This window comes from Oncorhynchus keta, chromosome 2, assembly GCF_023373465.1.
Source record: "Oncorhynchus keta strain PuntledgeMale-10-30-2019 chromosome 2, Oket_V2, whole genome shotgun sequence".
Lineage (NCBI taxonomy): Eukaryota > Metazoa > Chordata > Actinopteri > Salmoniformes > Salmonidae > Oncorhynchus > Oncorhynchus keta.
The window spans coordinates 25,322,194-25,347,891 of record NC_068422.1 but is presented as its reverse complement, the minus strand read 5'-3'; the positions used below and the strand labels follow the sequence as shown (position 1 = coordinate 25,347,891).

The following is a 25,698-nucleotide window of genomic DNA, read 5'->3' as shown; positions in this document are numbered from 1 at the left end:
CATCCAACACTGGGGAGAAGAGTGCTGCTAGTGCTCCTAGATGTCATCCAGCACTGGGGAGAAGAGTGCTGCTAGTGCTCCTAGATGTCATCCAACACTGGGGAGAAGAGTGCTGCTAGTGCTCCTCGATGTCATCCAACACTGGGGAGAAGAGTGCTGCTAGTGCTCCTCGATGTCATCCAGCACTGGGGAGAAGAGTGCTGCTAGTGCTCCTAGATGTCATCCAACACTGGGGAGAAGAGTGCTGCTAGTGCTCCTCGATGTCATCCAGCACTGGGGAGAAGAGTGCTGCTAGTGCTCCTCGATGTCATCCAGCACTGGGGAGAAGAGTGCTGCTAGTGCTCCTCGATGTCATCCAACACTGGGGAGAAGAGTGCTGCTAGTGCTCCTCGATGTCATCCAACACTGGGGAGAAGAGTGCTGCTAGTGCTCCTCGATGTCATCCAGCACTGGGGAGAAGAGTGCTGCTAGTGCTCCTAGATGTCATCCAACACTGGGGAGAAGAGTGCTGCTAGTGCTCCTCGATGTCATCCAACACTGGGGAGAAGAGTGCTGCTAGTGCTCCTCGATGTCATCCAACACTGGGGAGAAGAGTGCTGCTAGTGCTCCTAGATGTCATCCAGAACTGGGGAGAAGAGTGCTGCTAGTGCTCCTAGATGTCATCCAGCACTGGGGAGAAGAGTGCTGCTAGTGCTCCTAGATGTCATCCAACACTGGGGAGAAGAGTGCTGCTAGTGCTCCTCGATGTCATCCAACACTGGGGAGAAGAGTGCTGCTAGTGCTCCTAGATGTCATCCAGCACTGGGGAGAAGAGTGCTGCTAGTGCTCCTAGATGTCATCCAGCACTGGGGAGAAGAGTGCTGCTAGTGCTCCTAGATGTCATCCAGCACTGGGGAGAAGAGTGCTGCTAGTGCTCCTAGATGTCATCCAGCACTGGGGAGAAGAGTGCTGCTAGTGCTCCTAGATGTCATCCAGCACTGGGGAGAAGAGTGCTGCTAGTGCTCCACTCTCACTGGTCTCCAGAATGTCCCTTTTCTCAGGCTTCGGCTTCTTAAAAAGAGACGGAAGATTTCGGATATGTACCTCCTTTTTGAACTGCTGGGCCAGAGCTTTCTGTGGGTAGGAGAGATCAAGAACAATTTAGAATCGGTTTGGATTGAATGGTGGTCTTACATAGGAGCGTATTCAATTAAACTTATTAAAATACTGACAGCACTCGCCAATACAGTGCAACTTACATCCTTTAATTCAAATCCATTTCAAAAGTCACAGTGGACACATTTCAGATTATTTTCAATGAAATAATTCTAGGTCTTTGCTGCAGGTCATTTTACAGAAAAAACTAAATAGAGCCCCCCCCCTGGTGGCAGGTGGTGTTATTACCCCCACAGCGCCAGCAATGAGCTTCTTGAACTGGTCTTTCCTCTTCTTCTCTCCCAACCTCTGAGCGGAGCTGGGCTCCAGCAACCGCTGGTCGTACTGGTCTAGAGCCTCCAGATTGATGTCGGGGATCTGAGTCATCACGTCTCTTAGCTCCATGTACCGCGGCCGCTGTCCCAGGGAGGGAGGGAAGTGAGGAAAGGTTTAGTTGTCGAGGAAGGGAGGAGCAGGACAGGAGACAGAAGAGTGAGTGATGTTGGGGATCTGAGTCATCACAGCCCTCAGCTCCATGTACCGCGGCCGCTGACCCAGGGAGGCGAGGAAGAGTTAGGAGGGAGAGAATGTGACTCTCACCAGGTTCTCGTACATAAGCAGGGCCAGTTGTGTGAGGGCTGAGTTGCAGATCTCATGCTGCCCATGCATCTGCAGTCCCTTCAGAACACTGGTATAGAACCATGTGACCGCCTCTGGCAAAAGGTTCCCACCTACAACCTGAACACAACAGAGTCAGAGAGGGGGAGAGACGCGCACAGTGAAGAGAGCAGGGGGAGAGACGCGCACAGTGAAGAGAGCAGGGGGAGAGACGCGCACAGTGAAGAGAGCAGGGGGAGAGACGCGCACAGTGAAGAGAGCAGGGGGAGAGACGCGCACAGTGAAGAGAGCAGGGGGAGAGACGCGCACAGTGAAGAGAGCAGGGGGAGAGACGCGCACAGTGAAGAGAGCAGGGGGAGAGACGCGCACAGTGAAGAGAGCAGGGGGAGAGACGCGCACAGTGAAGAGAGCAGGGGGAGAGACGCGCACAGTGAAGAGAGCAGGGGGAGAGACGCGCACAGTGAAGAGAGAGACAGGCACAGTGAAGTGAGAGACAGGCACAGTGAAGTGAGAGACAGGCACAGTGACGTGAGAGACAGGCACAGTGAAGTGAGAGACAGGCACAGTGAAGTGAGAGACAGGCACAGTGAAGTGAGAGACAGGCACAGTGAAGTGAGAGACAGGCACAGTGAAGTGAGAGACAGGCACAGTGAAGTGAGAGACAGGCACAGTGAAGTGAGAGACAGGCACAGTGAAGTGAGAGACAGGCACAGTGAAGTGAGAGACAGGCACAGTGAAGTGAGAGACAGGCACAGTGAAGTGAGAGGGGGAGAGACAGGCACAGTGAAGTGAGAGGGGGAGAGACAGGCACAGTGAAGTGAGAGACAGGCACAGTGAAGTGAGAGACAGGCACAGTGAAGTGAGAGACAGGCACAGTGAAGTGAGAGGGGGAGAGACAGGCACAGTGAAGTGAGAGGGGGAGAGACAGGCACAGTGAAGTGAGAGGGGGAGAGACAGGCACAGTGAAGTGAGAGGGGGAGAGACAGGCACAGTGAAGTGAGAGGGGAGAGACAGGCACAGTGAAGTGAGAGGGGGAGAGACAGGCACAGTGAAGTGAGAAGGGGAGAGACAGGCACAGTGAAGTGAGAAGGGGAGAGACAGGCACAGTGAAGAGAGGATGAGAGACAGGCACAGTGAAGAGAGGAGGAGAGACAGGCACAGTGAAGAGAGAGGGAGAGAGGCACAGTGAAGAGAGGAGGAGAGGGGGAGAGAGACACAGCGAAGAGAGAGGAGGAGAGACAGGCACAGTGAAGAGAGGGGGATAGAGGGGAGAGACAGGCACAGCGACGAGAGAGAGGGGGAGAGGCACAGTGAAGAGAGGAGGAGAGAGGGGGAGAGACAGGCACAGTGAAGAGAGGGGGAGAGACACGCACAGTGAAGAGAGGAGGAGAGGGGGAGAGAGACACAGCGAAGAGAGAGGGGGAGAGGCACAGTGAAGAGAGGGGGAGAGGCACAGTGAAGAGAGGAGGAGAGAGGGGGAGAGAGACACAGCAAAGAGAGAGGAGGAGAGACAGGCACAGTGAAGAGAGGAGGAGAGGGGGAGAGGCACAGTGAAGAGAGGAGGAGAGAGGGGGAGAGACAGGCACAGTGGAGAGAGGAGGAGAGACAGGCACAGTGAAGAGAGGAGGAGAGACAGGCACAGTGAAGAGAGGAGGAGAGACAGGCACAGTGAAGAGAGAGGGAGAGACAGGCACAGTGAAGTGAGAGGGAGAGACAGGCACAGTGAAGTGAGAGGGAGAGACAGGCACAGTGAAGTGAGGAGGAGTGACAGGCACAGTGAAGTGAGAGGGAGTGACAGGCACAGTGAAGTGAGAGGGAGAGACAGGCACAGTGACAAGAGAGGAGGAGAGAGGGGGAGAGACAGGCACAGTGAAGAGAGGAGAGACAGGCACAGTGAAGAGAGGAGGAGAGACAGGCACAGTGAAGAGAGGAGGAGAGACAGGCACAGTGACGAGAGAGAGGGAGAGACAGCAGAGTGGAGGGAGGGAGGAATCTTCAAATCACAGTAGTGAAGCACAAACACGGTCAGACAGACACTGAGTAAGGAGGGAGCGAGAGGAAAAGGAAGCTAAATGGATAGGGAGTGCTCAGGATGGAAAGTTGCTGTCAGTCTGTCCTGTGTGTAGCCTACCTGTCGTAGCAGGGTCCAGCACACGATGGAGGCGCTGCGGTGACAGTTACTGGTGTCCTTCCAGGACAGAGAGGTGAATGAGATGGTCAACAAGGTCATATAGATGTCCTGCAGAGGGAGAGAAATAGTCCCATCACACTGCCATGGGTAGATGCTCCGGTGTGTGTGTGTGTGTGTGTGTGTGTTGTGCTGACCTCGTGTTTGAGAAAACACTTCCCCAGCTCCGTCAGTTCGCCTGTTGGCTGGGCAGGGGAGACAGCGACTGCCTGGGACTCAGTGGACATCATCTCCTCCTCTACACACACAGGATAGGACATAAAAAGGAAGGGGAAGAGTGAGAAGGGGGTGGACCTGAGTAATACTTTTCTTCCCTCGAAAACAAGTGAACTTACCATCCACATCTTCCTTGTTTCCTGCTGGCGCAGACACCTTTTTCATTATGCAGGCGTGAGCTGATGGGAAAGGATCAATGTTAGGACACATGACTAGACTGAAATAAACTCCATAAACCCCAACTGGAGCTGCTGCTCCAGTTTCAACTGTTCTGCCTGAGGCTATGGAACCCTGACCTGTTCAACGGACGTGCTACCTGTCCACCGGACGTGCTACCTGTCCACCGGACGTGCTACCTGTCCACCGGACGTGCTACCTGTCCCAGACCTATTATTTGACCATGCTGGTCATTTATGAACATTTGAACATCTTGGCCATGTTGTTATAATCTCCACCCGGCACAGCCAGAAGAGGACTGGCCACCACTCATAGCCTGGTTCCTCTCTAGGTTTCTTCCTAGGTTTTGGCCTTTCTAGGGAGTTTTTCCTAGCCAACGTGCTTCTACACCTGCATTGCTTGCTGTTTGGGGTTTTCGGCTGGGTTTCTGTACAGCACTGAGATATCAGCTGATGTACGAAGGGCTTTATAAATACATTTGACTTATTTTGATATACCCCAAATCTATCAAATATGGATACGCAGCAGAGCTAAATTCATAGGTCCAGTTTCTCAGACTTAGATGAATCCTTCTCCTGGACAACAAATAAATACATAGATACATGCTCAGTGGAGAATCTGAACTGAAAGTCTTCACGGATCCGCCTGTAGCAGAATACCCAAGAGGGTCTGGATCAACAATTCTAAATAATGTCACGGTGTCACGCCTTGGTCTTAGTATTTTGTGTTTTCTTTATTTATTTGGTCAGGCCAGGGTGTGACATGGTTATTGTGGTGTGTTTTTTGTCTTGGGGGTTTGTGGGGTGTCTACGTAGTCTATCGCTGCCTGAGGTGGTTCTCAATCAGAGTCAGGTGATTATCGTTGTCTCCGATTGGGAGCCATATTTCGGCAGCCATATTCTGTGAGTGTTTCGTGGGTGATTGTTCCTGTCTCTGTGTTTGTTGTCACAAGATAGGCTGTATAGGTTTTCGCGTTTCGTTTGTTGTTCTGCATATTTAGTTATTTCATGTATCGTTCATTTTCATTAAAGAACATGAGTAACCACCACGCCGCATTTTGGTCCGACTCTCTTTCTACAGACGAACGCCGTTACACACGGGTCTGATCGGATTGTCAAGTCTAATTTTAACTGACTTTGACTGCAAGGACACGTACAGATTAGAATGCTGAAAGAGAGAAATTTGATCATTTATGCTGCTGCTCTTGCTTTTCACGAGCGTGGTGTGTGTAGCTTGTTGTTGGCCAATCACAAGTCATCAAAGTTGCAATAGGCTAACAGTCAGAGCCGCTGTGTGTGGGGCAAAAGTTAGGAGACATCTAATCAATGGAAGATGGAATTAAAAGTTCAAGGAGAAGGACAGGCTACAACGACCAACAGCCAACCGGTATGCTGCTACTTAATGTTCTGAATGGAGTTATTTATTTGGACCCTTGAAGGTCTCTGATTGAAAGTGCTAGTTAATCGCTCCCTGCATCCCAATAATCTGACCTTTCTCCCAAAAGTGTGGACTTACTGAGCAGGTCCAGAACCTCTCTCGTGAGCAGCCGAACTAGCTGCTCCTCCAGCATCTCCTGATTCTCCTCACACGACTCGTCCTCCTCCTCCTCCCCACTACACACGGAGAAAGAGATTTTCAATGCGGAGGTTTTCTTGTGCTAGTGGTATGTTGACAGAGACCACATGCCTTCATAAGGACCCACAGATGGACATATCTTACCTGACAGTACTCCTCTGGTTGATGATCTGCCACCTGAGATTGAGTCTCTGTATAAATAAACAGAGTCAACACGTCACATGATAGGTTGTCCCATTTCTTATTAATAGTGACTGATTACTCGTGCGCATGACAATAAGCTTGGAGTGTTTGATCAGCCTCTGATTTCTGTTAGTTTGGTAGTTGCACCACAGTTAACCTTTTTTGTTGTGAGTACTTTGTTTTGTGTGGGTTTTTTATTCATTTATTTATTGTTTTTTTACATGCAAAGAAACTCTCCTTTTTTGTATATTGCTTCACAGGCACAAGGGGGAAAAGCTTGAGAGTTCAGACCTGTAGCATGTAGGCGAACAGAGGCCCCAGCAGGGGGCAGAGCAGACTGTTGTAGCACTCCTGAGGACATGACACCACCAGCTGCTTCAGGAACACCCGTTCACACACACATTAAGGAACACAGTTGGACTGAATGGATACTGTACATGTAAAGTCAATGCTATTATCAATGTATTTGATCACTAACAATGACATTATAATCCCTTTTTGTCTGAACAAAATTAATATATACACTAAACAAAAAATATAAACGCAACATGCAAAGTGTTGGTCCCATGTTCAATGCTCTGAAATGAAAGATCCCGGAAATGTTCCATACGTACAAAAAGCTTATTTCTCTCAAATGTTGTGCACAAATGTTTACATCCCTGTTAGTGAGCATTTCTCCTTTCTCAAAATAATCCATCCACCTGACAGGTGTGACATGTCAAGAAGCTGATTAAACAGCAGGATCTTTACACAGGTGCATCTTGTGCTGGGGACAATAATAGTCCACTTTAAAATGTGCAGTTTTGTCACACAACACCACTGATGTCTCAAGTTTAGAGGGAGTGCGCAATTGGCATGCTGACTTGCAGGACTGTCCACCAGAGCTGTTGCCAGAGAATTTAATGTTAATTTCTCTACCATGTCGTTTTAGAGAATTTGGCACTATTTCCAAAAGGCCTCAACCACAGACCACGTGTAACCACGCCAGCCCAGGACCTCCACATCCAGCTTCTTCACCTGCGGAATCATCTGAGACCAGCCACCCGGACAGCTGATGAAACTGAGGAGTATTTCTGTCTGTAATAAAGCCCTTTGTGGGGAAAAACTCATTCTGATTGGCTGGGCCTGGCTCCCCAGTGTGTGGGCCTGACTCCCAAGTTGGTGGGGCCATGCCCTCCCAGGCCCACCCATGGCTGCACCCCTGCCCAGTCATGTGAAATCCATAAATTAGGGCCTAATGAATTAATATCAATTGACTGATTTCCTTATATGAACTGTAACTCAGTAAAATCGTTGAAATTGTTGCACGTTGCATTCACATGTGATTGGCAGCTAATGGGACAGAAGGATATGGAGCATGGTGCGGAGTCTGTGGTCAGGCACGTTGTCGAGGGAGACAAAGACAGAACCAACAATCTGTTCAGCCAATCCCTCAATAGTGTAGAAGTCTTGCTGCAATGATAGGCCTGCCTTCCCCAGGATATGGTAACTAGAGAGAGAATGGGGGTGCGCAAGCGAGAGGAAGAGGGGGAAATGAGCAAGAGAGCGAGACTGGTGGTTGTGTCTGTGTGTGCGTGTGTGTATGTGGAGATAGAGGAAGCAGAAGACTATCCAAAGTGAGGAAGTCACCAGTTGTCGTAGAGAGTACAGAAGAATCCCTGCATGCGCTCTAGATGAGTCTTATACACTGGAGGGTCATAGATGTCCAGGGCTGGCTGAGGCAGGCCTACAGGTCAGGACACAATATTCATGTTTATTATCCTTCAAAGGGGAAATTATAGCCACGGTTACCAACCTTTGATATAGGGTTTCTAAACCAGGCATAACCATTGAATCAGTGGGGTTCCTCTCACCTAGAACCATGTTCTTCTCCACCTCTATCATGTCGTAGGCCTTGGAGAACGTCTCACTCAGACAACACATGTTCTCCGGCAGGAAGAGACTGTTGTGGGTTCTACAGAGAAACAACATCATCCTCTTTATCATTATGTTCATCACAAACACTCACCATTACCACCATCATAACAAACAAACACTCTCACCACTACCACCATCATAACAAACAAACACTCTCACCACTACCACCATCATAACAAACAACTCTCACCACTACCACCATCATAACAAACAAACACTCTCACCATTACCACCATCATAACAAACAAACACTCTCACCACTACCACCATCATAACAAACAAACACTCTCACCACTACCACCATCATAACAAACAAACACTCTCACCACTACCACCATCATAACAAACAAACACTCTCACCACTACCACCATCATAACAAACAAACACTCTCACCATTACCATCATCATAACAAACAAACTCACGATCATAAAAAACAAACTCTCACCACTACCACCATCATAACAAACAAACACTCACCATCATAAAAAACAAACTCACCATTACCATAAACAAACACTCACCATTACCACAACAAACAAACACTCACCATCATAAAACAAACAAACACTATCCATTACCACCATCATCATAACAAACAAACTCACGATCATAAAAAACAAACACTCTCACCACTACCACCATCATAACAAACAAACACCCACCATTACCACCATCATCATAACAAACAAACACCCACCACCATCATAACAAACAAACACTCTCACCACTACCACCATCATAACAAACAAACACTCTCACCATTACCACCATCATAACAAACAAACACCCACCATTACCACCATCATCATAACAAACAAACACTCTCACCACTACCACAACCATAACAAACAAACACTCTCACCATTACCATCATCATAAGAAACAAACACTCACCATCATAACAAACAAACACCCACCATTACCACCATCATCATAACAAACAAACACTCACCATTACCACCATCATAACAAACAAACACCCGCCATTACCACCATCATAATAAAACTCACTATTACCACCATCATAATAAAACTCACTATTACCACCATCATAACAAACACTATTACCACCACCATAACAAACACTATTACCACCACCATAACAAACACTATCACCACCACCATCATCACAAACACCACCATAAAACACTATCACCACCACCATCACAAACACCACCATCACAAACACCATCACAAATACTATCACCACCATCATCACAAACACCATCACCACCATCATCACAAACACTATCACCACCACAAACACTATCACCACCATCATCATCAAACACTATCACCACCATCATCACAAACACTATCACCACCATCACCACAAACACTATCACCACCATCACCACAAACACTATCACCACCACCACCAGCACCATCACAAATACCACCATCACAAACACTATCACCACCATCACAAATACCACCACCACAAACACTATCACCACCATCACAAATACCACCATCACAAACACTATCATCACAAACACTATCATCACAAACACTATCATCACAAACACTATCACCACCACCACCAAACACTATCATCACCATCACAATCAAACACTATCATCACCATCACAAACACTATCATCACCACCACCATCACAAACACTATCACCACCATCAAACACTATCACCACCATCACAAACACTATCACCACCATCACAAACACTATCATCACCATCACAAACACTATCATCACCATCACAAACACTATCATCACCATCACAAACACTATCATCACCATCAAACACTATCATCACCATCACAATCACTATCATCAAACACTATCACGACCATCACCATCATTATCAAAAATTATCACCACAATCAAACACCATCATTATCACAAACACGATCATCATCACCACCATTATCACAAACACTATCACCACAATCACAAACAGCACCATTATCACAAATATGATCATCATCACCACCATTATCACAAACACTATCACCACAATCACAAACAGCACCATTATCACAAATACTATTATCATCCTCATCACCATCTTAATCAAAAACCCACAATGTTTCTCTACTGCACCCCCACCCCCTTACCTGATGAGGGCGAGCAGGTTGGGCAGCAGTGCCAGGACCTGGGCGCTGCAGGGGTTTCTGTAGATGGGGGCTCCATTAGGGGTGTAGCCCACTACGAAGCCCCCTGCCTTGGCCTCCTCCAGGTCAGCCGGCCAGCGGGCCCTCTTCACCACCCCCAGGATGGTGTACACACAGAAACTCAACTGGTGGGCAGGGTGAGACAAACAGTGAATAACAAATGTTTCAATACAGTTGACGTTTTGGCAGAACTGGTTGAATTGGCAAGCCTGACATCACATAAAAAGTTTTAGCACTTAGCCATGAACGCACACACACACACACACACACACCTACCCTTGACCTGTTGATGCCCGTTGTGTGTTCTGTGCCTTCAGCCACCAGCTGATCAGCACCAACGAAGTCCAGGAACAGAGCAGGATCCCACAGCACACTGATGCACACAAAGAGAGAACAACCAGTGTATAATACAGTGCAAGTGGGTGTATAGTTTAGTGTGTGTAGCGTGTGTGTAAGCATGTTGTGTGCGGACGCATGTTGTGTGAGGACGCATGTGTGCGTGTAAGCAGTTCAGTGTAGACAGCGTACGTGTGTGTGTGTAAGCAGTTCAGTGTAGACAGCGTACGTGTGTGTGTGTAAGCAGTTCAGTGTAGACAGCGTACGTGTGTGTGTGTAAGCAGTTCAGTGTAGACAGCGTACGTGTGTGTGTGTAAGCAGTTCAGTGTAGACAGCGTACGTGTGTGTGTGTAAGTAGTTCAGTGTAGACAGCGTACGTGTGTGTGTGTAAGCAGTTCAGTGTAGACAGCGTACGTGTGTGTGTGTAAGCAGTTCAGTGTAGACGTGTGTGTGTGTGTAAGCAGTTCAGTGTAGACAGCGAAGCAGTTCAGTGTAGACAGCGTACGTGTGTGTGTGTAAGCAGTTCAGTGTAGACAGCGTACGTGTGTGTAAGCAGTTCAGTGTAGACAGCGTACGTGTGTGTGTGTGTGTGTACATACCGCCTCATCTCGTCGGAGGTCCAGCGAGCGACCACAGTGACCATGAGCTCCTCCAGGAAGTGTTTCTGCTTTTTGTAGTCTTTGAACTGGTTACTGATGAGGACCAGGGCCTCCATAAGAGCACACTTCTCCAGTATGTTCAACAGAGCCTCGCTGGAGAACAGCTTCTTCACGTGGTTATACATCATGTCAAAACACGGCTGAATGGAGACAGAGAGTGAGATGTTACATGAAAAACAGACACACCCAAACATCCCTCCCCCACAGATACACATACACTTGTAAGATGCAATAGATTTGTACACTGGTTCTAAGAGTCATAGCCAACGGTTTCATCAGTATCTACTTAAAGCAGCTGTTCCATTCTACTGCACAGCGATGGATGAGCCTTCTCTAGGAGTAGGATGAACTTGACCGCAGACACATACAAGAATGAATTGTGGGTAGTCTCGAGACATCTTGATGATGGAGGAGCAGGCGTGTCTTCTGATGTTCTTCACCGCACGCGTCCGTGGTGCCTGAAAATGACATGCCAGGTCAGACTGATGATTGGATGGAATACTACTTAGCCTCGGATTCCTATTGCTTCTACACAATCCCAACGAACACATCTGTCGTCCCTCCTAAGAATATTTAAGACGGCTCACCTTACTCTCCTCTACCACCTCGAATGTGATGGAGGCAAATAGCTGGAAAGGACAAGAAGAACAAGTTCAAGTTTAAAAAGGTGGACACAATCCACAAAAGGTCAGGAGAGAGAGATTGGAGATCGGTGTGCATGCTTTTGAGCGCAGGTGGGTGTTCACCTTGTAGAGGACCTGAGGCAGGAAGTGAGTTCGGTGTGTGACGAAGGGGAAGAGGACAGAGACGTTGGTGAGGACACAGGACAGGATGAGAGGGTCTTGGGTGTTGTAGTTCAACACAGCCTGTAGCAGCTCAATGCCCTGGTCTACCGGCAACTTCTACAGCAGGGGCAAAGGGACACTAGACTCAGAGTTTCTTCTACATCGTCAATTTCTTGTCATTACATTCATAACACTCGGGAACCACTATTTTAAGGGTCTGTAATAAACCATTTATAGTGTGTGTTCACCATTTATTAATCATTACTCCCACATTTATAAACCATCTACAAATCATCAGTAAAGTACTTTTGCAGCCCCTAAAGTGAGCACTATTTATGCTTTCTAAAATGTTTTCTGTGACCAGTGTAATTAGTCACTGCCATTGGTAAACATTCCAGCAGCACCTAGCAAAAGAATAAGCCCACAACACAGAATATTTAAGGACATTTTAAAAATACATACACAAATATAAATGCAACATGTAAAGTATTTCATGAGCTGAAATAAAATATCCCAGAATTTCTCCATACGCACAAAAAGCTTATTGCTATCAAATTTTGTGCACAAATTTGTTTACATCCCTGTTGGTGAGCATTTCTCCTTTGCCAAGATAATCCATCCACCTGACAGGTGTGGCATATCAACAAGCTGATTAAACTGCATGATCATTACACAGGTGGAACTTGTGCTGGGGACAATAAAAGGCCACTCAAAAAAAGTGCAGTCAATGCCACAGATGTCTCAACTTTTGAGGGAGCATGCAATTGGCATGCTGACTGCAGGAATGTCCACTAAAACTGTTGCCAGAGAATGTAATGTTAATTTCTCGACTATACGCTGCCGATACGTTGTTTTAGAGAATTTGACAGTACGTCCAACCGGCCTCACAACCACGTGTAACAATGCCAGCCCAGGACCTCCACATCCAGCTTCTTCACCTGCGGGATCATCTGAGACCAGCCACCCAGACAGCTGATGAAACTGAGGAGTATTTCAGTCTGTAACAAAGCCCTTTTGTAGGGAGAAACTCATTCTGATTGGCTGGGTATGGCTCCCCAGTGGGTGGGCCTAGATCCCAAGTAGGTGGAACTAGTTCCCAAGTGGGTGGGCCTAGCTCCCAAGTGGGTGGGCCTATGCCCTTGCAGGCCCACCAATGGCTGCGCCCCTGCCCAGTCACGTGAAATCCATAGATTAGGTCCTATTGAATTAATTTCAATGAACTGATTTACTCATATGAACTGTAAAATCGTTGAAATTGTTGCATGTTGCGTTCATACAGTGGGGCAAAAAAGTATTTAGTCAGCCACCAATTGTGCAAGTTCTCCCACTTAAAAAGAGAGAGGCCTGTAATTTTCATCATAGGTACACTTCAACTATGACAGACAAAATTAAAATCACATTGTAGGAAACAGAAAATCACATTGTAGGATTGTTAATGAATTTATTTGCAAATAATGGTGGAAAATAAGTATTTGGTCAATAACAAAAGTTTCTCAATACTTTGTTATATACCCTTTGTTGGCAATGACAGAGGTCAACGTTTTCTGTAAGTCTTCACAAGGTTTTCACACACTGTTGCTGGTATTTTGGCCCATTCCTCCATGCAGATCTCCTCTAGAGCAGTGATGTTTTGGGGCTGTTGCTGGGCAACACAGACTTTCAACTCCCTCCAAAGATTTTCTATGGGGTTGGGAATCTGGAGACTGGAGAGGCCACTCCAGGACCTTGAAATGCTTCTTATGAAGCCACTCCTTTTTTGCCCGGGCGGTGTGTTTGGGATCATTGTCATGCTGAAAGACCCAGCCACGTTTCATCTTCAATGCCCTTGCTGATGGAAGGAGGTTTTCACTCAAAATCTAACGATACATGGATCAGTCGTCCTGGTCCCTTTGCAGAAAAACAGCCCCAAAGCATGATGTTTCCACCCCCATGCTTCACAGTAGGTATGGTGTTCTTTGGATGCAACTCAGCATTCTTTGTCCTCCAAACACGACGAGTTGTTTTTACGAAAAAGTTATATTTTGACCATATGACATTCTCCCAATCTTCTTCTGGATCATCCAAATGCTCTCTAGCAAACTTCAGCCGGGCCTGGACATGTACTGGCTTAAGCAGGGGGACACATCTGGCACTGCAGGATTTGAGTCCCTGGCAGCGTAGTGTGTTACTGATGGTAGGCTTTGTTACATTGGTCCCAGCTCTCTGCAGGTCATTCACTAGGTCCCACCGTGTGGTTCTGGGATTTTTGCTTTACCGTTCTTGTGATCATTTTGACCCCACGGGATGAGATCCTGCGTGGAGCACCAGATCGAGGGAGATTACCAGTGGTCTTGTATGTCTTCCATTTCCTAATAATTGCTCCCACAGTTGATTTCTTCAAACCAAGTTGCTTCCCTATTGCAGATTCAGTCTTCCCAGTCTGGTGCAGGTCTACAATTTTGTTTCTGGTGTCCTTTGACAGCTCTTTGGACTTGGCCATAGTAGAGTTTGGAGTGTGACTGTTTGAGGTTGTGGACAGGTGTCTTTTATACTGATAACAAGTTCAAACAGGTGCCATTAATACAGGTAACGAGGACAGAGGAGCCTCTTAAAGAAGAAGTTACAGGTCTGTGAGAGCCAGAAATCTTGCTTGTTTGTAGGTGACCAAATACTTATTTTCCACCATAATTTGCAAATAAATTCATTAAAAATCCTACAATGTGATTTTCTTCCCTCATTTTGTCAGTCATAGTTGAAGTGTACCTATGATGAAAATTACAGGCCTCTCATCTTTTTAAGTGGGAGAACTTGCACAATTGGTGGCTGACTAAATACTTTTTTGCCCCACTGTATGTGATTGGCAGCTAAATGGGACAGAAGGATATGGAGCGGAGTCTGTGGTCAGGCACGTTGTCGAGGGAGACAAAGGCAGAACCAACGATCTGTTCAGCCAATCCCTCGATTTATGTTCAGTATATATCCATTTTGTTGTTCTGAATGACTACCTTACTAACATTTACAAATGTAGTAGTAATTAATAAAATGGTGATCAGTTTGTGACTACCTTATAAATAACTTATTACGGACTCTTCATATAAAGTTACACCAACACTAGTTTGAAAAAATATGAATCAATAGTTATGCGTTTCAAAAATCCCTACACATTTTGTTGCTATCTAGGGCACCCCCCTGGTAGCGTTTACACTTTGCGCTCTCTACCCCTCTTACCCTCCTCTGTAAAATAATATTTTTGCTCTCTCCATCTCTCTGCTGTGGGTAGCTATTCTCATTTGGCAGCTTGTACCTCATCCTCCACGTTCTTAAAGATCTTTCCCACAACACTCTCTGTAAAGAAGGTCATAGCATCCCACTGGACCACTGACGGAGACAGGATAGAACACAGCCCCTCAGCCGTCTTAACTGGAAAGAAAAGGAGGAAGACAGAAAGACCGAAAAGAGAGAACGAGTCAGGAGGAGTAAAAAGGGGAAAAGAGAGAGTATAGTTAATCAGGCTGATTAGTTAACATGCATCAACTGTATCTCTCGACCCATCATTTCCTGTCACTTGGCGCCATTTCAGAGTGATTACGAGAATTAATGTATTTTTTGTTAATCGTGAGAACTCATACAAATAAAGAAGCATTTCCTTTTTAAAAACCTCCTCAAACTCATATGAGAAACTCTTGATTTGAGCAATCAAATGGACTCCTCACATATTCACCATCAGTGACCCCCCACACGAGAGATCCCCCCTCCCCAGATCGCCACTATGAGTCACAGTCGAGAAGCAGCACGTACACACAGTGGTTCCGATATCGATGGGCGCACTGATCTGATACTGCAGCCACTCTGCTGCAATCTGGAAGGCCTCCAAGGGGACAATACGACACGCATTCCGGACCACCTCCCCCTGCTGCGCTCGGAACGCTGGAAGACATCGGAAACACGGACACAAGCATCAGGGTCGTGAGCCGTAGGAACGAACTGGACAAAATATTATTTCAATGGCAAGAAAAATGTACTATATTAATATTGTTTAAGTCTAACGTATTCAAACACAATAGGAGTCACATTGCTTACAGTTGAAGAAGGAGTTGAAGTCTTCATCACTGTCGAAGTCATGACGGGAGTACTCACAGCTGGGACTGTCGTTGCTGGAAGGGAAACCAGTCTAGCAGGAGGAACACAACAATATAGAACAGCAATTCATACAATTAAAAGATCCTTGCATGTAGAGACAAAGTATACATAGTGGAAGAGCTAAACCTTTCCGTGTAGTTGTTACACGTATTTTGGATTTCCGTGTAGTTGTTACACGTATTTTGGATTTCCGTGTAGTTGTTACACGTATTTTGGATTTCCGTGTAGTTGTTACACGTATTTTGGATTTCCGTGTAGTTGTTACACGTATTTTGGATTTCCGTGTAGTTGTTACACGTATTTTGGATTTCCGTGTAGTTATATTTTAGATGTATAATTTGTGCCTTCGTGTGTAGATCAATTTGTGAGTCGTTTACATGTTCACTTTTTCTAATGAACATTTTGATGCTTTAATGTGCAACTGCACAAAGTCTTGGATGCATGTACATTGTAGCCTGTCTCACCTTGACTAGGTTGGTCATGGTGGCTCTAAAGTACTTGATGGTCATCTGGATGATGACAGGATCCTTGGAGAGTATCTCATGTCTGAACAAAGTTCCCCATGTGATCTGGGTGGAAGACCTAAGGAACTGGTGGGAAAAGACAAATACTTTAGTTCAGAGTAGGGTAGTTTATCAGAACAGATCAAAAAAATGTAAGAATACTATGTCTCAATGTTCAGTGCTCGAGGACCAGATCTGACAAAGTGGGATATGGAGAAACAGTAGTGTTAGCTACCTGGCTAGTACTTTATTTTAACAGTAGGTAACTCGCCTGGCTTGGGTGTGTGGTGAAGGCCAGGAACGCTTCTGTGTACTTGCTAAGGTTTGCTGGTACCTCTACCTCCACATCTGAACCCTGCATTAGAAGCACAAACGACACAATCAAGACACCCACGTGCACTTTTTTTTGTACAGCTTTTGGCTGCTAAAACAAACGAAAAGCAGAAAACTTGCTGGCCAAAATGACAAAATAATGTTTTTTATTCAGTGATGGAAATAACAGTCAATGTAAACGACCATTCAAACATTTTGGGTCACCTAGAAATGTCCTTGTTTTTGAAAGAAAAGCACATTTCTTGTCCATTAAAATAACACCAAATTGATCAGAAATACACTGTAGAATTTGTTAATGTTGTAAATGACTATTGTAGCTGGAAAAAGCTGATTCTTTATGGAATATCTACATAGGTGTACAGAGGCCCATTATCAGCAACCATCACTCCTGTGTTCCAATTGCACGTTGTGTTAGCTAATCCAAGCTTATCATTTTAAAAGGGCTAATTGTTCATTAGAAAGCCCTTTTAAAATTATGTTAGCACAGATGAAAACTGCTGTTCTGTTTAAAGAAGCAATAAAACTGGCCTTCTTTAGACGAGTTGAGTATCTGGAGCATCAGCATTTGTTGGTTGGATTACAGACTCAAAATGGCCAGAAACAAAGAACTTTCTTCTGAAACTCGTCAGTCTATTCTTGATCTGAGAAATGAAGGCTAGTCCATGTGAGAACTTGCCAATAAACTGAAGATCTTGTACAACACTGTTGACTACTCCCTTCGCAGAACAGCAAAAACGGTCTCTAACCAGAATAGAAAGAAGAGTGGGGGGCCCCGGTGCACAACTGAGCAAGAGGACAAGTACATTAGAGTATCTAGTTTGAGAAACAGATGCCTCACAAGTCCTCAACTGGCAGCTTCATTAAATAGAGAGGAATTACAGGCTCAAAATGGCTAGAAACAAATAACTTTCTTATGAAACCTCAAAGTTAACAGGACAGAGAAACCAAACACATGCTCATTGCTCACGTGGAGAACTTCAAACAAAAGACAATGAATAAAATGTACAAATCTCATAAATGGTTATGAAATAAACCAAAACTTGTCTCTCACAAGTGTAGCAGGTTGTGAACTCTGAAAGCAACGTTTCCACGAGAATGAGAACGGTAAATGACTGTAATTAACACATGAATTAACAGAAATGTAAAAAATGACGGGATTAACATCACATTTCCTACTGGTGACATACAGTGCCTTACGAAAGTATTCGGCCCCCTTGAACTTTGCGACCTTTTGCCACATTTCAGGCTTCAAATATAAAGATATACAACTGTATTTTTTTGTGAAGAATAAAGAACAAGTGGGACACAATCATGAAGTGGAACGACATTTATTGGATATTTCATACTTTTTTAACAAATCAAAAACTGAAAAATTGGTCGTGCAACATTATTCAGCCCCTTTACTTTCAGTGCAGCAAACTCTCTCCAGAAGTTCAGTGAGGATCTCTGAATGATCCAATGTTGACCTAAATGACTAATGATGATAAATACAATCCACCTGTGTGTAATCAAGTCTCCGTATAAATGCACCTGCACTGTGATAGTCTCAGAGGTCCGTTAAACGCACAGAGAGCATCATGAAGAACAAGGAACACACCAGGCAGGTCCGAGATACTGTTGTGAAGAAGTTTAAAGCCGGATTTGGATACAAAAAGATTTCCCAAGCTTTAAGCATCCCAAGGAGCACTGTGCAAGCGATAATATTGAAATGGAAGGAGTATCAGACCACTGCAAATCTACCAAGAACTGGCCGTCCTTCTAAACTTTCAGCTCATACAAGGAGAAGACTGATCAGAGATGCAGCCAAGAGACCCATGATCACTCTGGATGAACTGCAGAGATCTACAGCTGAGGTGGGAGACTGTCCATAGGACAACAATCAGTCGTATATTACACAAATCTGGCCTTTATGGAAGAGTGGCAAGAAGAAAGCCATTTCTTAAAGATATCCATAAAAAGTGTCGTTTAAAGTTTGTCACAAGCCACCTGGGAGACACACTAAACATGTGGAAGAAGGTGCTCTGGTCAGATGAAACCAAAATTGAACTTTTTGGCAACAATGCAAAACGTTATGTTTGGCGTAAAAGCAACACCCTGAACACACCATCCCCACTGTCAAACATGGTGGTGGCAGCATCATGGTTTGGGCCTGCTTTTCTTCAGCAGGGACAGGGAAGATGGTTAAAATTTATGGGGAGATGGATGGAGCCAAATACAGGACCATTCTGGAAGAAAACCTGATGGAGTCCGCAAAAGACTTGAGACTGGGACAGAGATTTGTCTTCCAACAAGACAATGATCCAAAACAAAGCAAAATGGCTCAAAAATAAACATATCCAGGTGTTAGAATTGCCAAGTCAAAGTCCAGACCTGAATCCAATCGAGAATCTGTGGAAAGAACTGAAAACTGCTGTTCAAATGCTCTCCATCCAACCTCACTGAGCTCGAGCTGTTTTGCAAGGAGGAATGGGAAAAAATGTCAGTCTCTCGATGTGCAAAACTGATAGACATACCCCAAGCGACTTACAGCTGTAATCACAGCAAAAGGTGGCGCTACAAAGTATTAACTTAAGGGGGCTGAATAATTTTGCACGCCCAATTTCAGTTTTTGATTTGTTAAAAAAATAGTTTGAAATATCCAATAAATGTCGTTCCACTTCATGATTGTGTCCCACTTGTTGTTGATTCTTCACAAAAATATACAGTTTTATATCTTTATGTTTGAAGCCTGAAATGTGGCAAAAGGTCGCAAAGTTCAAGGGGGCCGAATACTTTTGCAAGGCACTGTATGTGATGGGGAATTGATAAAAATAAATTTAAATCTAAGGGCAAACAATTCACACAATGAATATGCAAGTATTGGCAGGAGATAGCTGAGCCATTCTGGAGAGACTTCGCCACACACCCCTCCCCTTCTTGTCTCAACAGTTTAAATTATACTCAAGACACATTATCTTTACACATATTTTAGATGCTTTTCACTGACAGCCACAACTCAATCAGCCAGAACTATAGCCCCACGCGCGCTGCCCAAACTGCGACCTTTCCAAATAAGCATAGGCCTATCATCTTGTGATTTGAAACAATCCACAGCAAAAAAAAATTAAGAAGCTTGATTCCTCTGTGGCTAAGTCATGCTTCATATCAACAATCCTAGTCATATTAGCAACCCATTCTTGTTATTGCCTCTTTAGATCCCCCTCTTTCTAAGTTTCTAACAGAGATTTTCATCTCTGTCACATATGGAACCGCTAACAGGTGCTCTGTTTAGAATGGTGTTTTCCTAAGAATTGCATTTTGGTAAGTGTTTGAAAATGTGTTTCATTGACTGCTTCATTACATGAGTTGCATGTTCTGTTAAGATGAATTAAAATCATCTAAATGTGTCATTCTGAGCACTGTGGCTGGACGCCCTAATGCATTATGCACCCAATACATACGGGCTAAATTTCTCAAATGGCAGGAAAATGTATATCTTCCCGGTCAAGTTGTCCGGCATCACATTTTCCTAATGGAAACCCTGAGCCAGACTCACCACTAATGAGCAGAGTTGGCTGCCCAGGGCACACAGGACCTGACATAGCCTCTTCAGGAAGGTGTAGTGTCTCTCCACCACCCCCGCCCCCACTGGCCTGGGGGGAAATCAAATCCAACTTTACTTAAAGTGCATTTTTAAGCATCGCAGCACACTTCACTGAAAGAAAAAGTACCAAGCCCCATGAACTCAAATGCTAAATAACAAAGCTGGACAAGAACGTTGACGCTGAATACCAAAATGTGTAGGCTACTCACTGTGTTGGAGAGGATTTGTTGCATATTGCTGCTCCATCTGCAGACCTGTAGCCACAAACCAATGAGAATTAGAAGCCAGAATGAGCTAGTAATGCTGCTGTGTAAACCCAGGCCTTGTGGGTGATGAGGTGAATGTACTCACTGTGCAGCAGAGAGGGCTGTGTAAACCCAGGCCTTGTGGGTGATGAGGGGAATGTACTCACTGTGCAGCAGAGAGGGCTGTGTAAACCCAGGCCTTGTGGGTGATGAGGGGAATGTACTCACTGTGCAGCAGAGAGGGCTGTGTAAACCCAGGCCTTGTGGGTGATGAGGGGAATGTACTCACTGTGCAGCAGAGAGTGCTGTGTAAACCCAGGCCTTGTGGGTGATGAGGGGAATGTACTCACTGTGCAGCAGAGAGGGCTGTGTAAACCCAGGCCTAGTGGGTGATGAGGTGAATGTACTCACTGTGCAGCAGAGAGTGCTGTGTAAACCCAGGCCTTGTGGGTGATGAGGGAATGTACTCACTGTGCAGCAGAGAGGGCTGTGTAAACCCAGGCCTTGTGGGTGATGAGGGGAATGTACTCACTGTGCAGCAGAGAGGGCTGTGTAAACCCAGGCCTTGTGGGTGATGAGGGGAATGTACTCACTGTGCAGCAGAGAGGATGTAGTGCATGGCAACGTCATCAAACAGCACCATGAGTGGTTTCCTGTCCTCCAGCTTCCCCTACGGAGACACACCAAGCATGTTAACATAACAGTTCTCTGCCCTGTGATGTACCTGACTAATAATACAGTAATTGCATTATTCATTCCAATGTCTTGAAAAAATATCTGGTCCGGTCCTACAGAGTAGTTTGCAGAAAGGGGTGTGTCCGAACAGAAAGGGGCGTGTCATGTCCTACAAGGCCTGACTGCAGAAAGGGGAGTGTCTGGTACTGTGTGGTTTGTATTAACCTTGCGGCTAATGGCGATGAGCAGGCACTCTGCAGCCTCCAGCTGCAGCTCTGTCTCACTGAGCAACAGACACAGCATTTCCAGCAGGCGACAGTTGTCATTGGTGATGTTTGCCAGGGCAACCCAGTCTATGTAGCCTGCCAGGGTGTTTAGAGTGGCCACGCCTACCCGACAGTGGGCCTTGGCCTGACCAGGGGGAGAGAAGAAGAGGGGGGAAGATGAGAGGAGGGAGGGGATAACATGCACAAAACAGAAAAGTCTCTAGCTGGGTGTCTAAATGTGAATATAACATCTAAATGTGGATATTGTACATCAAAAACACTTTCCTACCTGCAATTCTTGGCCAGGTATTCTTTTCTGGAAGAGGTACAAAAAGACAATATCAATAAAAAGATGTCAAAAACACTTCCGCATATTATTATTATTTTTTAACAAGACAGTTATAACCATTGTCTGTTTACCAGTTTGCGGTACTCGTCGACGTGGAGTTGCAGGATGGCGAGCAGGAAGCTAAAGATACTCTCCATGTTCTGGGTGAGAGTCTGCTGGATGTCCCGGCGGCGCTGGGTGGGCAAGGTCCGGAAGGTGATCACATCCTCCGCCAGCCGCAGCAGGATCAACATCACCAGCTCTGTCTGAGCCTCCTGGGGGGGACACTGATGTTTTCAGCCCTGAAAGTTGCTCCAGGGGCCATGGCACCGCACCAGCATAAAAACCTAGGGGAAACACTGAACTGGAACGTGCCGACTCAACCCTACGCTGGTGGATAGATTACAAACCAAATCCTTGCTCCCTTCCATTTTCAATAAGCCGCCCCACCCCCAGTTTTCTTTCTCTCCAATTGAATGCTGTGATATTTTCAGCCCTGAAAGTTGCTCTGGGTACCTTGGCACCGCACCAGCATAAAACCCCAGGGGAAACACTGAACGGGAACGTGCCGACTCACCCCTACACTGGTGAGTGCCTCCATCTCCTTCAGCATGTCAGGCCAGTGCTGAGGCCATTCTCTCTTGATCATCTCCACTATGATCCGCGAGAGAACGTCCTTGATGTGGCTCTCCTCCTCCAGGATAGGATATGTGCCCTGCAGAGGGAGGCAGTGTGCCAGAGTCATGGAACAGACTAGAGTCAGCATATTCATTAATGTACACTTAACTGATCGCACAACAATGTGGAATTTGTTAGAATTTTTGAAAGTATATTTGTAATTGGGTCGACAGACAACCAGTAATTCCACCCGTCATCTTATCTGCCACATACTCTTTTCTAGAGGAATAGAAAAATGAAGACACTAACAGGGTGTTTATCACCCAAACAGACTCACAGTTGACAATAGCCCCATAGCACAGTTCTTCAGCTGGACTTTCTCTTGCTGTGGCATGTTGTTCCATCTGAACCTATTCTCAACATGAAGAAAAACAAAAAGGTTTTGGGGAACACATTGGCACATGTGTAGGGGGATGTCTTGATATCATTGAGGATAACCATGTGAATTATAGACTGTACAATATACTCAATAACTCACTTGATGACGTGCTCCAGTATCTGTAGACCAAAGTGCCTCACCACTGCTGTTTGAGTTTTATCTGCCAACTGTAGCCCACATGGGACACAGAAGGAACACTTCTCTTTGAATTCTTCACAAAACTAAAAATAAAAGAGCGACATGGACAAGTTAATAACATGCACTCAATCAGTTAGCTACTGTATATACCTAGCCAGCTACGTGTAGGACAATCTCACTCACTTCCGTCATCATGAAGTGCTTTGAGAGACGAGTCAATGACCATATCACCTCCACCCTACCTGACACCCTAGACCCACTTCAATTTGCCTACCGCCCCAATCACAGACGACGCAATTGCAACCACACTGCCCTAACCCATCTGGACAAGAGGAATACCTATGTGAGAATGCTGTTCACCGACTACAGCTCAGCATTTAACACCATAGTACCCTCCAAACTCGTCATCAAGCTCGAGACCCTGGGTCTCAACCCCGCCCTGTGCAACTAGGTACTGGACTTCCTTATGGGACGCCCCCAGGTGGTGAGGGTGGGTAACAACATCTCCACCCCGCTGATCCTCAACACTGGGGCTCCACAAGGTTGCATTCTGAGCCCTCTCCTGTACTCCCTGTTCACCCACGACTGTGTAACGGTAGGCTTGATTACCAACAACGACGAGACGGCCTACAGGGAGGAGGTGGGGGCCCTCAGAGTGTGGTGTCAGGAAAATAACCTCACACTCAATCAACGTCAACAAAAGAAAGGAGATGATCGTGGACTTCAGGAAACAGCAGAGGGAGCACCCCCCTATCCACATCGACGGGACAGTAGTGGAGAGGGTAGCACTCAAACTTCTACAGATGCACAATCGAGAGCATCCTGTCGGGCTGTATCGCCGCCTGGTACGGCAACTGCTCCGCCCACAGCCGTAAGGCTCTCCAGAGGGTAGTGAGGTCTGCACAACACATCACCGGGGGCAAACTACCTGCCCTCCAGGACACCTACACCATCCGATGACACAGGAAAGCCATAAAGATTATCAAGGACAACATCCACCCGAGCCACTGCCTATTCACCCCGCTATCATCCAGAAGGCGAGGTCAGTACAGGTGCATCAACGCAGGGACCGAGAGACTGAAAAACAGCTTCTATCTCAAGGCCATCAGACTGTTAAACAGCCAACACTAACATTGAGTGTCTGCTGCCAACATACTGACTAAACTTCAGCCACTTTAATAATGGAAAATGTAAAAATGTATCACTAGCCACTTTAAACAATGCCACTTAATATAATGTTTACATACCCTACAGTAATCATCTCATATGTATATACTGTACTCTATACCATCTACTGCATCTTGCCTATGCCGTTCTGTACCATCACTCATTCACATTTTTATGTACATATTCTTCATCCCTTTACACTTGTGTGTATAAGGTAGCTGTTGTGGAATTGTTAGGTTAGATTACTCGTTGGTTATTACTGCATTGTCGGAACTAGAAGCACAAGCATTTCGCTCCACTGGCATTATTAATATCTGCTAACCATGTGTATGTGTTACAAATAAAATTTGATTTGATTTGAATGGATGAATAAAACATGAAAACTGTGAACTTGCAATGATATATATATCTCATCTATCTGTCATCTATATCTGCTATCAATGTAGTTTATGGAGCTTTACAGAGAGAAGTTAATTAATATCTCGAAACAATGCATAACTCAGTTGATTAAACGCAATCAATATAACTAGGCTAAATGGTTGACATAACGTTAGCTTATCTTTCATTCAGTTTGAGGGCATCAGTCAGCAGCAATGGCTCTAGCTAACTAGCGACGTGCAATGAATGAAATCCGTAGCTGGAAACGGTAACGTTATGATCCTCGCCATCTGACGTTACCTATCTAGCCTATTGATGATTTAATTTCATAAGTCAAGTCATTTAAGAACAAATTCTTATTTGAGTCGCTGCTGCCGGCCTACCCCGGCGAAACCCGGACGACGCTGGGCCAATTGTGCGCCGCCCTATGGGACTCCCAATCACGGCCGGATGTGATACAACCTGGATTCGAACCTGGGACTGTAGTGACGCCTCTTTCACTGAGATGCAGTGCCTTAGAACGCTGCGCCACTCGGGAGCCACATGCAATGGACATGTTAACTATAATGTGAAGTTATAGCTATGCATCTATGCACATTTTCAGTCAAGCAATCGCATCACATCGCAAATAGGAAAGCGAGCTAGTTAGCCATCTGCCGGCCTTTGGGCAACCTTACCAGCTAACATTAGCAAGCTAGCATCTAGCCATCAAGATACCTTTAGGGCCTCCAAGCGATATATTTGGCTAGATTCCGCGTCCATCATCACGTTCACAGCTTTAACAAGCTGATCACACATATCAGCCACCGGTTCACCCATCATATTGAGTAGCGTCTTCAAAAAATGAGATGAAAGCTAGCGGTAACGCACCATGTAAAACACCTGCAAAATAGGTCAACTGAGCGCGCTTTGAGAATTAGCATGTAGCTAGCTACACAGGCGTAACCATAGGCATCGGCAGTGTTCGAAAGTAGCAAAACTA

General features: G+C 45.7%; 1 protein-coding gene across 3 annotated transcripts; it reads right to left on the bottom strand.

Moving 5' to 3' along the window:
- Positions 1-25,698, bottom strand: LOC118361095 (exportin-5-like). Of its 3 annotated transcripts, none has more exons than XM_052474277.1 (33): positions 25,434-25,696; positions 23,133-23,254; positions 22,932-23,004; positions 22,554-22,691; positions 22,069-22,251; positions 21,938-21,964; positions 21,608-21,793; positions 21,301-21,377; positions 20,672-20,716; positions 20,415-20,511; positions 16,818-16,901; positions 16,508-16,633; positions 15,984-16,074; positions 15,702-15,830; positions 15,208-15,323; positions 11,886-12,041; positions 11,727-11,768; positions 11,508-11,597; positions 11,080-11,279; positions 10,421-10,517; positions 10,088-10,269; positions 7,945-8,045; positions 7,721-7,817; positions 7,445-7,580; positions 6,383-6,481; positions 6,053-6,099; positions 5,849-5,946; positions 4,276-4,335; positions 4,078-4,178; positions 3,884-3,991; positions 1,735-1,872; positions 1,384-1,551; positions 1-1,113 (listed from the first exon to the last, which is right to left on the bottom strand). In XM_052474277.1, the coding sequence occupies exons 1-33, from the start codon at positions 25,536-25,538 to the stop codon at positions 961-963; spliced, it is 3,672 nt and encodes a 1,223-aa protein (XP_052330237.1). In that variant the 5' UTR covers positions 25,539-25,696; the 3' UTR covers positions 1-960. The 3 variants fall into 3 exon arrangements, with proteins under 3 accessions (XP_052330237.1, XP_052330244.1, XP_052330245.1); XM_052474284.1 differs by having other exon boundaries at positions 25,587-25,693; XM_052474285.1 differs by lacking the exons at positions 1-1,113; positions 1,384-1,551 and adding an exon at positions 1,563-1,683 and having other exon boundaries at positions 25,434-25,698.

Coding starts and splice junctions, on each gene's coding strand:
- LOC118361095 (XM_052474277.1), bottom strand. CDS start 25,538: ATGATGGGTGAACCGGTGGCTGATATGTGTGATCAGCTTGTTAAAGCT. Junction 21,378..21,607: donor TCATCGCCATTAGCCGCAAG/GTTAATACAAAC, acceptor GTGTCTCCGTAG/GGGAAGCTGGAGGACAGGAA. Junction 8,046..10,087: donor AACCTGCTCGCCCTCATCAG/GTAAGGGGGTGG, acceptor GTTTCTCTGTAG/AACCCACAACAGTCTCTTCC.